The sequence below is a fragment of the Ctenopharyngodon idella genome, chromosome 20, assembly GCF_019924925.1.
Source record: "Ctenopharyngodon idella isolate HZGC_01 chromosome 20, HZGC01, whole genome shotgun sequence".
Classification (NCBI taxonomy): Eukaryota; Metazoa; Chordata; class Actinopteri; order Cypriniformes; family Xenocyprididae; genus Ctenopharyngodon; species Ctenopharyngodon idella.
Genome location: NC_067239.1, coordinates 23016447 through 23031964, shown reverse-complemented (window position 1 = coordinate 23031964; position 15518 = coordinate 23016447). Strand labels below are relative to the sequence as shown.

The following is a 15518-nucleotide window of genomic DNA, read 5'->3' as shown; positions in this document are numbered from 1 at the left end:
CATAAAGTACCACATTCAAGGTCCAGAAATAGGTAATAAAGACATTGTTAAAATAGTCAACGTGCCTATAGTGATTCAACCTTAATGTTATGAAGCGAGAAGAATACTTTTTGTGTGCAAAAACAAAACAAAAATTATTAATTTATTCAACAATTTCTTCTCTTCCCTGTCATTCTCCTACGCTGTTTACATTCAGCGCTTCCAGGTTCTACATCAGAATGCCGACTCATTATTGGCCAATACTGAGTCGGCGTTCTGACGTAGAATCTGGAAGCGCTGCACTGTACAACGTTTAGTGTAGGAGATTGACAGGGAAGAGAAGAAATTGTTGAATTGTTGTCGTTATTTTTGTTTTGTTTTTGCGCACAAAAAGTATTCTTGTCGCTTTATTACATTAAGGTTTAACCACTGTAGTCGTAATTACGTTGCTGTCTATGAACGAGTCAGATACCTCTCGGATTTCATCAAAATGTTAATTTGTGTTCCGAAGATGTACGAAGGTCTTACGGGTATGGAGCGACATGAGGGTGAATAATTAATGACAGAAACTTCATTTTTGAAAACTGTGGTTTGCGTTTTTCACAGAGGATTACGAAAACATTCAGATGTATTGTAGTGAGTCAGCTGATCAGCTCGTCCTGCTGTCACAACACATATTACCGGCTGAGATGAAGTGCAGAGCCCATTAAGAGTTCACTCAGATGGTACAATAGGATAAAACCTACCCTATTATGAAGTCAGAGACATTACAGACTACAGCAAGCCACCATAATGACTCCACGTTTCAACGGTTGCGTTTACTTTCTGCTCCAATTCCTACATAGTCTAATGTTTATTTCATGTTTGCCCTCAGAGCTGTAATGACAGGACATAGTTTAGTTTTTGGGGAAAGACTTGGGAAAATATTTTGAATAGCCTTGGATATGATTCTGATAGATTATTGAAAATGAACACAAACAGATCTTTTCTTTATGCAGCTTTTTCCATGTTGTTAGTCATAAATAATCTAATTCCTAATAAATAAAGAAAATATCTGAGATGTTCATTCTGTTTAACGTTATTTGGACATCGTTTGGTTTTGGGTAGCGAGTGAAGAGTTCTCAGTCATCAATTGTTTATATCGTAATATATTAAATATAGCCTATTTGTGCATACTTCTTATTAGCATTAGCCTGTTAGACACATCAGAAATAATTTGTAGGCTATATAGATATAACATTAATTCAGTTTAATTCAGTTTATAAATTAATTTAGCATAAAAGAAAACTTAAAATGCAAGTAGACAAGTTAATGTAAGGTAGTTTTGATTATAGGCTATATTTCACTAGCATCACCTGACAGGACAGTCGCGACTAAATATTTAATTGCTTCAAGAGCAAATGTGTCATATTTGCAGTGAGATTCCTCATAAATTCTGTGGGCAAATAAACAATTTTAGCTACTTGAATGCAGTTTTAAAATGAACAGGCGCCAATTTCTAATTTTATGTCTCAAAACACTTTCCAATGTCACTGCCCCATATGAACCGATGGGTGGCACTAAACGCCCAGCAAGACCGAAACCTTGAACAGAAACGCCCCTGTTTGGATCGTAAACAACTGCACAGATGCAGAGACAAGCAGGGTATCGAAACTGATTTCAGATCGGTCTGTATTTCACAGAGAGGGGTCTGGGGTCGATGGTTAAGCAGCTCTGGGAACAGATATGAGCGGTGCGCGTGCACGCGTTTACAGATGCGGACTATTGTAACATCATTACAGAGACTAAATGTAAGTACGACAGGGAGATTTCAATAAGTCGTGTGTATGTGTTTCGTTTTCAAGTTGTTTTGATGAAAATAAAATATTGATAGAGGGCAAGACGCTCTGAAATGGTTACGGGACAAGCACGCGCCTATGACACCATCTTTCATTTGCGTGCAAGGTATGTCTGTAAAACTAGATGAGTAGAAATACATTACAAGAGCAGTAACGTAGGCCTAAATATAAATGTAATTTGTCGTTCCACGTTATTATATTTCGCCTAAGCCGTTTATATTTAGGCTACATTTATTCATTTAGCAGACTCATTCATTCAAATGGTGAAGATACATTAGAAGTTCAATACAATGCAATTTTCAAAGTTGACCAAAAGGGGCAGAGAACTGAGTATTAATTTTCTTTTCTTTTCTTTTCTTTTCTTTTCAAAAAGGGTCGGTTTTAGTATGTTTCTTTAACATAAGCCTCAGGCATGTGAACACCTGTCTGCTGTTAAAAGATAAGCATGTCCTGACATATAACTTAACAGGCTACTACACACAAATCACTTTGCCTGTCAAATTATGTTAATTCATGGTTTAGTGTACTCTAAAAATGATTATTGAACCCAACCGAGCTGTGACTGAAATTCACTCAAAAATAAATAAATAACAATCTGTTAAATAACACCACAACAGGACCGTGGTGGTACCATGGTACACGATCAGAATTTGATACCACATTTTTGATATATACCATGGTATTAAATGATTAAAATGTGAAAATACCATTTTTGCTGGGTACTTCAAAGTACTTGGAAGAAATACTATGTTTCCATATCAAGAACAAATAAACATGGTTATACTACAGCAATTTTTTCATATTGCAATATACACTACTGTTCAAAAGTTTGGGGTCAGTAAGAAATTAATACTTTTAAAAAGCAAGGAAGCAAAGTGACAGAAATCAGTTTCCTGATTTCTGAAAAATCATGTGACACTGAAGACTATGGCTGCTGAAAATTCAGCTTTGCCATCATAGGAATAAATTACATTTTAAAATATATTAAAATACCAAACAGTTATTTTAAATTGTAGTAATATTTCACTATATTAATGTTTTTACTTTAAAAAAAAAAAAATCTTAGACGACCCAAACTTTTCAACAGTAGTGTATAAAAGAACAATTTGTTCTATATTGAAACAATTTATTTCAGCACAGTTTCTGCAAACAAAACCGTTGCACTCTTGCAGCATCAGGTACAATGCCCACACTGTTGTTAGGCTATAAGTTCACACTCTTCAGCTTATAAGGGTTCATCTTGACACCGATCAGGCCAGTTGTGGTCATGTCATGTCAAGAAACATCTTTTCTTTCATACTTTTCTACCTCATCATTCACCCTGTTCTGTTACCACACTGACAGTGACATGTTATTTACTATGAGGACACTCATCCACACTCCACCCTTTTTCCATCTCTCTGTCTCTGGTTTCACCCTCAAAATGCCTGGACAGAGTGAAAGACAAGAGCCCCATCTTATGAATTATGCATTGCTGCTATAACCGGCTCTTGTTTTTGAACACACCTGTCAGTTTGCGCTTGCTGTTGGCTTCGGGAGTAACTGAAATGAGTATCGGTTCGCAGTTAGGACACCCTGTTTGACAGCTTCACAAGTTTTTCCTCAAGTAAGGCCCAAGATCTGCTTAAAAAATGTTCATCATCACCAAACCTGCCCTACTTGTGTACTTGTGTTTCCTGTCTGAATTCTTTTGGTGGGGGGGAACCATTTTATGATCACTGTGATGCATCACAGTCACTGATGGCAGATATGAGCAGCATAAGTGAAGAACTTGAAAAACCAGGATCAAGTGGTGGATATACAGTATTTAGTCCTTAAAATTTTTTTTTTTTTCTTGAATTCTGACTAAGATATAGATTCACTTTCATGATCGTCTATCTTCTTTGTGATCACCTAGCAGTTATGGGAGAGTCTGAGACAAGGAAGTCTGTAAGATGGAAAGAGATGAGCACAATAACCCAGACCACAGAGGACATCATTACGTCTTACCTAACAGCCTCTGATGAGAACCAGAACAAGCTGCAAGAGGCAGAGGTTATGGACTTGGAAGCTGTTAAACACGACTCAGAGAACAGGAACCCAGAAGAAGGGTCTCCAACAAACATCAAGAGCCCCAGTTACTCTTTAGATCATGGTAGGCATTTTAAATATTGTTTAAAAGGTTATAATTCAATCAAAAACTGGAAGTACTTTCATTTTCCCTTGGAACACAAAAGTTGAAATATTTAAGAATATACTAAAGATTTTTTTTTTTTATTTCATATTATAATATAATATACTATAATAATGAAAGGGGACTGTGGATTTCGAACTTTTAAAATGATTCAAAATTATCATGAAAGTGTCATATAAGCAGTCGATATGACTCAGATACTACTGTTCAAAAGTTTTGTGCCAGTACATAAGAAAAAAAAAAAAAATAGATAAATTAGTACTTTTATTTAGTAAGGATGCATCAAGGACACTTTTACATTTTGTTCCAGGAAAAAATATCAGTTTACATGGTTTGGAATGACATGAGGAAATAATGAGAAATTTGTCATTTTGGCTGAACTACTTCTTTAAGGTTAAATTTTGACCTACTGCTAACCACATGAAAACATTCCAAAACAATCTTTCCTCTCATTGTTAGCAGGTGTTAAAGGGTTAGTTCACCCAAAAATGAAAATAATGTACTTTATTACTCACCCTCATGTCATTCTACACCCGTAAGGCCTTCATTCATCTTCAGAACACAAATTAAGATATTTTGATTACATCCGATGTCTCAGTGAGGCCTGCATTCAAAGCAATGACATTTCCTCTCTCAAGATCCATAAAGGTACTAAAAACATATTTAAAACAGTTCATGTGAGTTCAGTAGTTCAATCTTAATATTATAAAGTGATGAGAATATTTTTGTGCGCCAAAAAAACAAAATAACGACTTTTCAACAATATAGTGATGGGCCGATTTCAAAACACTGCTTCGGAGCTTTATGAATCAAATCAGTGACTCGGATCTCCTATCAAACAGCTAAACTGCTGAAATCACTGCGGAAATGTTATTGCTGTGAATGCAGGCCTCACTGAGCCATCTGATTTAATCAAAATATCTTAATTTGTGTTCTGAAGATGAATGAAGGCCTTACGGGTGTAGAACGACATGAGGGTGAGTAATAAATGACATTATTTTCATTTTTGGGTGAACTAACCCTTTAAGTAGTTTAATTAACCAAAATGTACTCAAAAAGCACTGGATTTGCCAGTTTACTAAAGTCATAATTATGCAATAGTATCAGAGCTCCTGAGTTTCCTCCTGATGTGGTCTCTGTACAGGTCGTCTCTCTGGGATTGTGCCACCTGGACCTAGTCCTTCTCTTCTGGCTTCACTGCAGTCCCTTGTTGAAGAGAATGATCACATGCTCCTCCCTCATTCCTTACACCAGGTTTGTGCACTGGGAGTTTGAAAAGGTTACTCCACAAAAAGGCCATAGCCAAAACAAAAATAGGCATGAAAAGACCTTCTATATAGAAGCTTAAAGGGTTTTGTCAGGTGCTTCATATACTCTGTAGAACTTTTTAGGGGTTCCCATCATGTGATCATAATCCCCTGGTTTCACAGATAAGGCTTAAGCTAGTCCCAGACTAAAATGCATGTTTGAGCTGTTTTAACTAAAAGCAACTTGTACTGACATATCTTAATATATGTCAGTGCCATTGTTTTGTCTTAAGATGCACACCAGTAATGTTTTTTTTTTTTTCTAGGGTATGATTATAAAAGCTACTTAAATGCCCTTATTGAACTAAGCCTAATCCTGGTTTAGTCTAAGCCCTGTCTGTGAAACAGAGCCTTTATGTATTAAGTTTAAGTAATTTTGTTTTAATGCATTTTTATTTTAACTAAATTTATTTATTAAACAGCTCATAAACGTGTGAAAAAATTTGAATAAGCTGTTAAACATGAAAGTATTATGCAGTCATTTAAGACATTTCTCCATATATAGAACCTTTTTAGCATAAAGAATTCTTTAAAATTGAGTCAAGAACCCTTCTATATAGAACCCCACTGAACCTTTTATTCTAAAAGTGTAGATTACTTTTGTTGTTTACTTTAGGATATTTTTAAGAAACAAAACTAAACTTATAGAGTGCAACAGTCTTGTTCCGAAAGTAAAATAGTGCCATTAATTTTCCTCATAGGGAAATTGATTTTTAAAGATAACATATAAACCTGTAAAAAAAAAACTTACTGTGAGCACGATAGTATCACAAGTATGATAGTATTTGCTTCTGTTGAAGCCGTTAGCGCTCATTATTTCAACTTAGTCTTAAAATAATGGTGTTTAACAGCATAATTTGTGGTAAAAACTACATTACCCATGATTCTGTACAGAAAATTCTACCATCAGAGAGTCGAAACAGGCAAAATGGCCATAAGATCTCTTTAGCTCCGCCCACTCTCATGAAGCTCCACAAGACATAATCGAGCTCCGCATGACATAATCGAGTCTGTCTCCCTACGCTCTCAAAATACTTAAATATTTGAATGTGTATGCATATTTTGCAATAAACTTAAAATATATTGTTTTTACAGAGCCCCAGACATGACATGCAGGAAAAAAATAGTAGGCTAAATTTAATTTTAATTTTAATTTAATTTTAATTTACTATTTCGTTCCCTCGATTTATAAATCACGTGCTGTTTGCAATGCTTCATGGGATTGTAGTTCTTTCGAACATCTAAAGCCGATAAGTACACACTGTTGTGATTTTTTATATATATATATATTTATATATAAAGTTCTTTCTGTTTTAAACTTCTTGGTTTTTTTTATATTTTGTCAGCATTTCCAGGCATCCTGTTTTGACTAAACACCAAGCACATTTAAAATCAGATCTGTCAAGAAGACAAACTACTGAAATGTGCTTTTTTAATCTCCCTGTAGTTATAAATAGAGGGGGGTAAATTGCTTCTCAATGAGATTATTGTAGTTAGATAAAATCAAGAGTATAGGAAAAACAATTCATTATCCTGCATTACACTAAATATAGACCATCCATGTAAGAGAATGCGTTAGATGGGCAAAGATAGGGCAGTTATTTTCTCGCACATGATTTTTCTCATCAAAACTCACTGTCAGACCCGTTCACATGCACTTCATTCTGTTGATTGTCCTTTTGAAGGTGTTTTTCACTACAGCTTCTCTTGATCAGGGAATTGAAATGAAATCAAGACTCTAGATTCAGGTGCAACAGGAAATGCGGATGATCGACCACAGCTGAGAGTCTTTCAACTGAACGCTTGATCAAACTGTCTTTGAGATGATGCAATGACTTGGTAAGGAGATGTAATATTTTACTTGCTGGTATTTTTCTCCCATAACAGATAGCGGAGAGCTACTTCCTTGAAGAGGACTGTATCCTTTTGGATATCAAATCCACCACTGTTATTTGCCTGTTCTCTGTCCGTTTCCTCTTTGCCTTTCCTTTACTATCACTAAATGGTCCCTGTTGATGCTGCTGTCATAGAGACCGGGGCAAGCGTAACCAAGAGGGGGCTCATTAGGGTGTGACTTTCCATGCTGACTTTTAGGGTGTTGCACAAAAGGAAGGATGTTGATGGATTTTTAAATAATTTGCTCATCCTTTATTAATGAAGTTTGGGGTCAGTAGGATTTTTAAATGTTTTTGAAAGAAGGTTGCATTTATTCCATCAAAATACTGTAAAAACTGTGAAATAATATTACAATTTAAAATAACTGTTTTCTATTTTAATATATTTTAGAATGTATTTTATCCCTGTGACGGCAAAGCTGAATTTTCAGCATCATTACTCCAGTCTCAGTGTCACATGATCCTTCAGAAATCATTCTAATATGCTGATTTACTGCTCAAGTAATATTTCTTATATCATTTACATTTAATCATTTAGCAGACGCTTACAAATGAGGAGAACAATAGAAGCAATCAAACAGTTGAAAACAGTTGTGCTGCTTAATATTTTTGTGGAAAGCATCATATTTTTTCCAGGATTCTTTGATGAACAGGAAGTTCAAAGAAACAGCATTTATTTGAAATAGAAATATTTTATAACATTATAAATGTCTGTACTGTCACTTTTGATCAATTTAATGCATTCTTAATGCATTCTCAAAAAAAAAAAAAAAAAAAAAACTTACTTACCTCATACTTTTGAATGGTATTGCTATTGGTGTTGCTTTCTTTAAGCATTGACCATCTCAGATCAGTGGGCAGTGGAGTTTCTGCATCTGGAGAAGCTGTACCATGAGAGACTACTGTCTAATCTGGCCTCTATACAAGAGAAATGGGGTAAGAATGCTAGATGATTATGGATGGTATATATATATATATATATATAAAAACTTATTTCCTGAAATGACTTTAACCAGGGGAGGTCACATTGTTTGCATGTGAGAGGATTTCCTAAAGCATTGTTTTATCTTATAAAGATGAGACTCCTTTTATAAATAGGACAATACTGTTGTAAGTTGAGTTGCTAGTTTCATTCTTTACAAGTAAACAGCAGTGGTAGGGTTTGATCTCAGGAAATTGCTCATTTCCCAACTGCGCGCCATTGCCCAGACCACATGTGACTCTGTTACTTCACTAATATCACTGAAGTACAGAGGTCAGACTGTCCCATCTTATCTGATTAACTGTCAACAAGGCCTTACTGTGGAAAGTGAAACCTGAAGAATGTCACATAGCTGTAGTTTGTTGTTGTTGTTGTTGTTGTTTTGGTACTACAAAGATTTTTTTCATGAAATGTTAGGAACTGAGAATAATATTTTAGACTGCTTTCACATATTCTTTGAGTACATACTGTACTGTGTGTGTGAGAGAGAGAGAACGGTCCAAATATTTAAAAGACTCAAATCCATATGTTTGGTTTCAGAGTCCCAGAGGAAAATCAGCATCCAAACCGAAAGTAACTCTCTTTTAAATGCTAATGGAACGGACAGAGAGCGAGAGCATATGGAAGTGTTGAGTCATATCTGCAGAACACACCAGAGGTGAGACTGTGTGTAGGCAAGAACTGTCCAAGCGAGTAGAAAATAATAATTATAGCATTTTTCCCATTGTCCATTGTTCAACCCTGACAGAACCAGACCTTGTCAAGTACCATCAAGTTAAATTGATTAATAGGGAAACACCCTTACACGAATTTGGACTTTTCTTGTTTGTTTTCACTTTTTTACTTGACTAATGTTGATATATTTAAGAGCTTTTATTTGACTTGTTCAAATTGTTATTTGATCAAACATACAGTAAAACAGTAATATTGTGAAATATTAATTTTAAAATGTATTAATTTAAGATTTTTTTCTTTTTATATTCCTGTAATATTTATACAGTATGTGTTTGTATATGTGTGTGTATATATATATACAGGTATATATATATATATATATATATATACATATACACAGTATATATATATATATATATATATATATATATATGTATATATATATTACTTTGTAAAGAGCGTTGAGAAGCATACTTTAAAGATATATTAATGTAAATAAAAATATGTAAAACAATAATGCTTTAAATGTACTATATATATACATACATACAGTATGTATATATATATATATATATATATATATCCCATATATGTGTCAGTGTGTATATGTTTATAGTACTACACTGAGAAAATATATTAACGTAAAGATATAAAGATAAAGATGTAAATAAAATGTAAATTAATTAATGTCAAATAAAAATATCTAAAAACAATAATGCTATAAAAATGTACTACATATATATATATATATATATATCCCATATGATGTGTCTTTTGAATATGTTTATAGTATTATATATATATATATACATATATATAGTAATGTTGTGTGTGTGTGTGTGTATATATATATATATATATAGTAATGTTGTGTGTGTGTGTGTGTATATATATATATATATATATATATATATATATATATAGTTTTATATATATATAATATATAAATTTGCTATATATTCATACAAATATTTTAACAACAGTACTGAAATAAAATAACTCCTTAATAATTTGACAAACTCTTCTTTCAGGCCTAACCTCTTTCTGGAAAAGGTAAAATATTATAATTGTTTTACTGTCCACCAATGCAGTTTATGCTTCTGTGAGTCTGAATAAAGCAGTCTGTTATTGCAGAACATGGATGACATAAAATTACAAAACAGCCCAACCCATGTGACAGAACACAGAAGATCAAAACAAGAACAAGCTTCAGTGAACTCAACTGAGAGAGAAAACAGGGCGGACGACTGCTCATGGCTGGAAGCTGAACAGGAGCCAGAAGAGAACTGTGAACTGAATGAGGAGGAGGAGGAGGAGGAGGAGGAGGAGGAAGGTCTTGAGGAGGACGAGTGCTGGAATGAGGAGCTGCAGGACGACGCAGACTTTGATGGCCAGGTTCCTGTGGATGAGTTGGACAACCTCATTCAGATAAAGGAGGTAAGACGCTGTAGGAGTGATGTTAATCTCTTGCATATTACCATCTGCCCTTAGAAAAAATAAGCATGCTGAGACACCATCCGTCCGATCTCTCCAAATCAACTGCTTACTGAACGATTTGTATGCCTCAGAGCTTAAAGGGGGGGTATCACACACAGTTTCTGCCAATCTCATGATAATCTTGAGTACATATAGAGTAAAAATGCATCCTTCATATATCCAAAAAGTCTTCAGTTTTATGATATATATAAAAGATAGATACGCTAAACCGAGTCTTTCCGAAAAAAGCAGAGCTCCTGGAGGCGTGCCTGCCGTCAGTGCCGTGGGCGGAGCTAAAGAGTCACGAGTGCGCGCAGCTTTTGTGTAGAGATCGTCTGCTAGTTAAAAAGGCTGAATACTTCATCAAGGATGTCATATTTAAGAAAAGTAACCGTAATAAAATTGACTGATATTCATTGTGAGGTGTAAAATACTGTAATTTCTTTCTTACGTTGCAATCTAACGGTTATTTTTCTTAAGTGAGACTGCCTCGATGATGTATGCAGCCTTCAAAGGGTGCAGCCCCTGAATTGGGATACAGCCATTGTTGAAAAATCTCTCTGCTTCCGTATCTCGAACGAAATGCGTTGATGGGCGTACTCTTGCTCCTGTTCTGGGTGATGTGTGTGCGCGCTTATCAGGGAGACGTGCCTATACAAGGAATTCCGCTCTCTTTTGACATCATACAGGCCATACTTGAAAAAAACTCTCCGAAACCTGGTCCAAAACCGGAAGTAGTGTATTTGGCACAGAAATACTCCGTCATACGTCCAACTCGTGTTTTGAAACTTTGGCCATATTTAGCCTGAGAATGCAACGCTTTAACAGTGTAAATAAGTCAGAATGCATGAAATAGCATTACACCCCCCCTTTAAATACGCAATGATGTATTAATCTGGGTCCTCAAATTGATTTTTTTATGACTTTATGAAAGGTAAAATGGGACTTTCTTCCAATTCTCAGGCCACATTTCTTCACCGCAGGTTTTCTGCCTTGTGAAAGCAAAATAGTGTGATGTCATCCACAGCATTATGGCAGCCAGCTGCAGGAATTTTATAAAGAAGCGTTCAGGGAGTGTATGGTTTCCCCAAGCTATTGGGCGTGGTTGTCTTAAATAACAGTCCAACTGAATAAACCTTCTCCAGAACTGTGTTGGACAAACACTGTGTGAGAGTTACTGACTTTTTCAGTCAACAAACACGACAACTGAATGATGATAACATGATGTGTTTGTTTGCTTGTTGTACACGATTATTTTATAGTGATTTAAAGACTCTCAGCACTTTTGTTTTGGCCTCTGATTTGACTTAAAAAACGACAAAAATGTTTACATCATGACATTATTATGAGGCATATTAGAAAAGCAAATATGTAAACATAATGAACAACTAGTTCACTTAAATGGAAAATGCTGTTATTATTTACTCGTCTTGCCATTCCAAACCTGTATGACTTTCTTTCTTCTGCTTAACACTAAAGAAGATATTTTGAAGAACTGTTTTTGTCAATACAGTGAAAGTCAATGGGGTCCAAAGTTGTGTTGGACCCCATTGACTGTCATTGTATTGACAATAACAGTTCTTCAAAATATCTTCTTTTGTGTTCCACAAAGTAATACAATGATGTGAGGGTGAGTAAATAATGACAGAATTTTCATTTTTGGGTGAACTATCCCTTGTGAAAAAGAAGTGCGCTTAACTGTTACTGATTGTGGACTTGTAGTGTACTTTAGATCTTAAAAATATATTTACTTAAAAGTACTTATAGAGAGTACACTTTCCTAACACACTTAAGTACATTTTAAAAAAAAGTGCACTTTGTAATAATGTCAAATTAAAAGTTTTCCTTTAAAGTACATTTTAAATCATTGTTTTAATAATCTTTTGTCATGCTTTACAGAACATAGCATACTAAATCACATGTAAAGTATTTCATTATAATTTTAACCATATTGTGTTATGTGATATTACATTTAAAGTTAATATATTTTAAATGTACTAAATTGGAACTTCATTTCAAACATAATTAAATACATGACACCCAAGTTTCAATAGAAAGTGTATTTTATGTAAATACATTCGGCAGTACACTTTAACCATAATTCAAAGACAATAGAAGTAATTATAAATATTACATATAAAAAAGTCCTACTAAAAATGTTTATTTATAATACACTGGTTCGCACTTAAGTATATTATTTCCGTAATAAGTACTCTTTTTAAAGGTATGTTAAAGAGTACTTTTTCACACAAGGGATCACAATAATGCAGTTCAGTTCATTATTATGTTGCACATACTGCCCCCTTGTGGTTATTGGTTGTCATTACATTATTTGCTAAGTACATAAATTCTTAAAGGGTTAGTTCACCCAAAAATGAAAATTCTGTCATTAATTACTCACCCTCATGTCGTTCCACACCCGTAAAACCTTCGTTCATCTTCAGAACACAAATTAATATATCTTTCATAAAATCTGATGGCTTAGTGAGGCCTGCATGGGCAGCAAGATAATTAACATTTTCAAACGCCCAGAAAGTTACTAAAGACATATTTAAAACAGTTCATGTGACTACAGTGGTTCAACCTTAATGTTATGAAGTGACGAGAATACTTTTTGTGCGCCAAAAAAACAAAATAACGACTTTATTCAACAATATCTAGTGATGGGTGATTTCAAAACACTGCTTCATGAAGCTTCAAAGCTTTACGAATCTTTTGTTTCGAATCAGTGGTTCAAAGCATGTATCAAACTGCCAAAGTCATGTGAACCACTGAAATTTCGAACCGTTTTGAAACACTTATGATGTAACATAGCCTCGTTTAGAGAAATCAGGTGACTTTGGCAGTTTGATACACATAACATTAAGGTTGAACCACTGTTGTCACATGGACTGTTTTAAATATGTTTTTAGTACCTTTCTGGGCATCTAAAAGTGTTAATTATCTTGCTGGCGATGCAGGCCTCACTGAGCCATCGGATTTTATCAAAAATATCTTAATTTGTGTTCCGAAGATGAACGAAGGTCTTACGGGTGTGGAACGACATGAGGGTGAGTAATTAATGACAGACATTTCATTTTTTGGGTGAACTAACCCTTTAAAAATAATTCTGCATCAGCTTTTGTAGTCTATTTAATGGATTTCCATACTGTATTTCTGTAGATGTTTCCCTCAAATGGCTTAGTCTCTATTTTAAAGAAGAGAGTCCGCATCAAGGAAACGGAGAATGCCACTCCACAAAAAGACTCAACTAAACGCAAGGTTCGCTTCAGAGAGCCAGATGATGCTTTCGATCAAGGTACAATTTCATCACATTTTTGTAAACAAATGGACACATAGGACCTTTATATATATTCAGATTCCTGGTTTGTATTAATGTGAGAATGATCTAAGCTCATTTTTCTCATGCATACAGATCAGTCGGCTGGAAACTCTTGCCTTGTCCTTCTCCTCTTGTGTCTGGCTACCGTGGTGATTAGCATGGGTGGGACTGCTCTTTATTGTCTCGTTGGAGAGGCGTACTCTAATGTGTGCGTGGACTTCTCACAAAACGTGGAATTTTACTTTGGACCTGTACGCCGAGGAGTGGACGCTTTCACACAGTGGCTCTCTTCTGGTGCATCATAGCAGCTATTTTATGCTAACTGAAGTGGAACTCTTTCTTTATACTACCATTTACGATGATAAACAACAGTATTCCTCTTGAGATAATATGCACTAATGCACATTACCAGACAGGCCTTAATAATTGTTTCTTTAGTGAGTCTACACAAACCACACAGGGCTTCCTAATGCATAGAAATACATTTGTGTTAAGTATTTAATATTGTTACTAAAACATGCTTATTAGAAATCATCTTAATATACAAGAGCCATTCCTCTGATCAATAACTACATGCATTGAGCCAGTAACATTGTTTTTGTACATTTTAGTTCCATGGTTATCTTTATAATGTATATTTTTCTTTTGAGATAGATTGACTTGGCACTTTTCAATGGTGCAGTAACCACTGAAATTCATATAGTATCAATCAACATGAATAAGCAAAAATGGGTGTATGTAGCAATGTTAACTTATCAAAGAAATGGCTTTATGATTGACATGTAACGGATAGCACATGACCAGGCTGAATAATGATAATCGATCAGTTCTGATTAGATAATGTCAGTTTGGTGTTGTTCTAGCACTTCTCTTGTGGTCAGCAGGTACAAAATAAATCTGAAAATTGTATAATTGTATGAAAGTCAGCAAGCAGTCAATTTATTTTAGTTACAAACATGTTTTGTGTTCAGCAGTCAAAGTGAGTGTGAGTTTTTGTTATCAATAATAGGGGGTCTTAAATTTTAAGTGTTTTAATGTTATGCTCAGAACTAGAATCCTGTTTTGTTGTATGTCTTTCCATTTTCCTTTCCAAAGTAGTATACATGAAATCTCTGAATTATGACTGGAAATATATTTTGGAAGTGGGTTTATGCTGTAATTCTGTCTGTGATAATAGGATTGGTCTTCTGAATGGAAGACAGTAAATGGAATTGGCACACATAACCTTGGGTGAAGTAGGAGCATTTCTCTTTGGAGACCAATGGGTCATTTGTAGACTGACTCATAGCTAATTTAATTTAAAGCATTAAGATGTACAGAACAAAAATATTACAGTGCCATAGCCCTGATTAAGAGACAATTTCATGATCATTGTACTGTCATTATTTTCTTGCCAAAAGAACAGCATGCTTGAACTTTAAATGCAATTGTAATGTAAAGTATGTAATGAGATAATTCATTCATTTTGCTTAATTTAATTTTTGAATATGTGAATCATCACAAAAACATACAGTGAGGTGTCTAAAAAGACTAAATACTCATTGGAAATATAGGATTCAAAGTGTAATTATAAACAGAAAGTGTTAGATTTTTAAAAAATTTAAAGAAAAACCATGTAAAATGAATACAAAAATAAGATTTTTTCTTTCATTTTGTGAATGTGAACTCCTTTGTACAAAATATCAAGTTAGTGCTGCTGTCATTAAAGCAAAAACTAATAATAATTATGCTGATAAGTGATAAAAATCATTTGTAATAATAAAAATTGTATTAAATTAGAAAAAAAAAGGAAAACATTTTCACAAGTGGTCTGACTTGAACAACTACATTTGACTGATTTCTTCAAAACAGTGTTAATTCAGTCACTAACA

General features: G+C 34.4%; 1 protein-coding gene across 4 annotated transcripts; it reads left to right on the top strand.

Annotated features, from left to right (window-relative positions):
- Window positions 1-1545: 1545 nt before the first annotated feature.
- On the top strand, window positions 1546-15441 carry cnstb (consortin, connexin sorting protein b). 4 transcript variants are annotated; one of them, XM_051875273.1, is made up of 10 exons: window positions 1546-1769; window positions 3715-3951; window positions 5135-5244; window positions 7185-7215; window positions 8042-8128; window positions 8715-8832; window positions 9881-9902; window positions 9984-10286; window positions 13488-13623; window positions 13741-15441. In XM_051875273.1, exons 2-10 carry the CDS (start codon window positions 3720-3722, stop codon window positions 13950-13952), a joined length of 1251 nt encoding a protein of 416 aa, XP_051731233.1. In that variant the 5' UTR covers window positions 1546-1769; window positions 3715-3719; the 3' UTR covers window positions 13953-15441. The 4 variants fall into 4 exon arrangements, with proteins under 4 accessions (XP_051731233.1, XP_051731234.1, XP_051731232.1 ...); XM_051875274.1 differs by having other exon boundaries at window positions 1552-1769; window positions 3718-3951; XM_051875272.1 differs by lacking the exon at window positions 1546-1769 and adding an exon at window positions 1881-1923 and having other exon boundaries at window positions 3718-3951.
- Window positions 15442-15518: the final 77 nt, after the last annotated feature.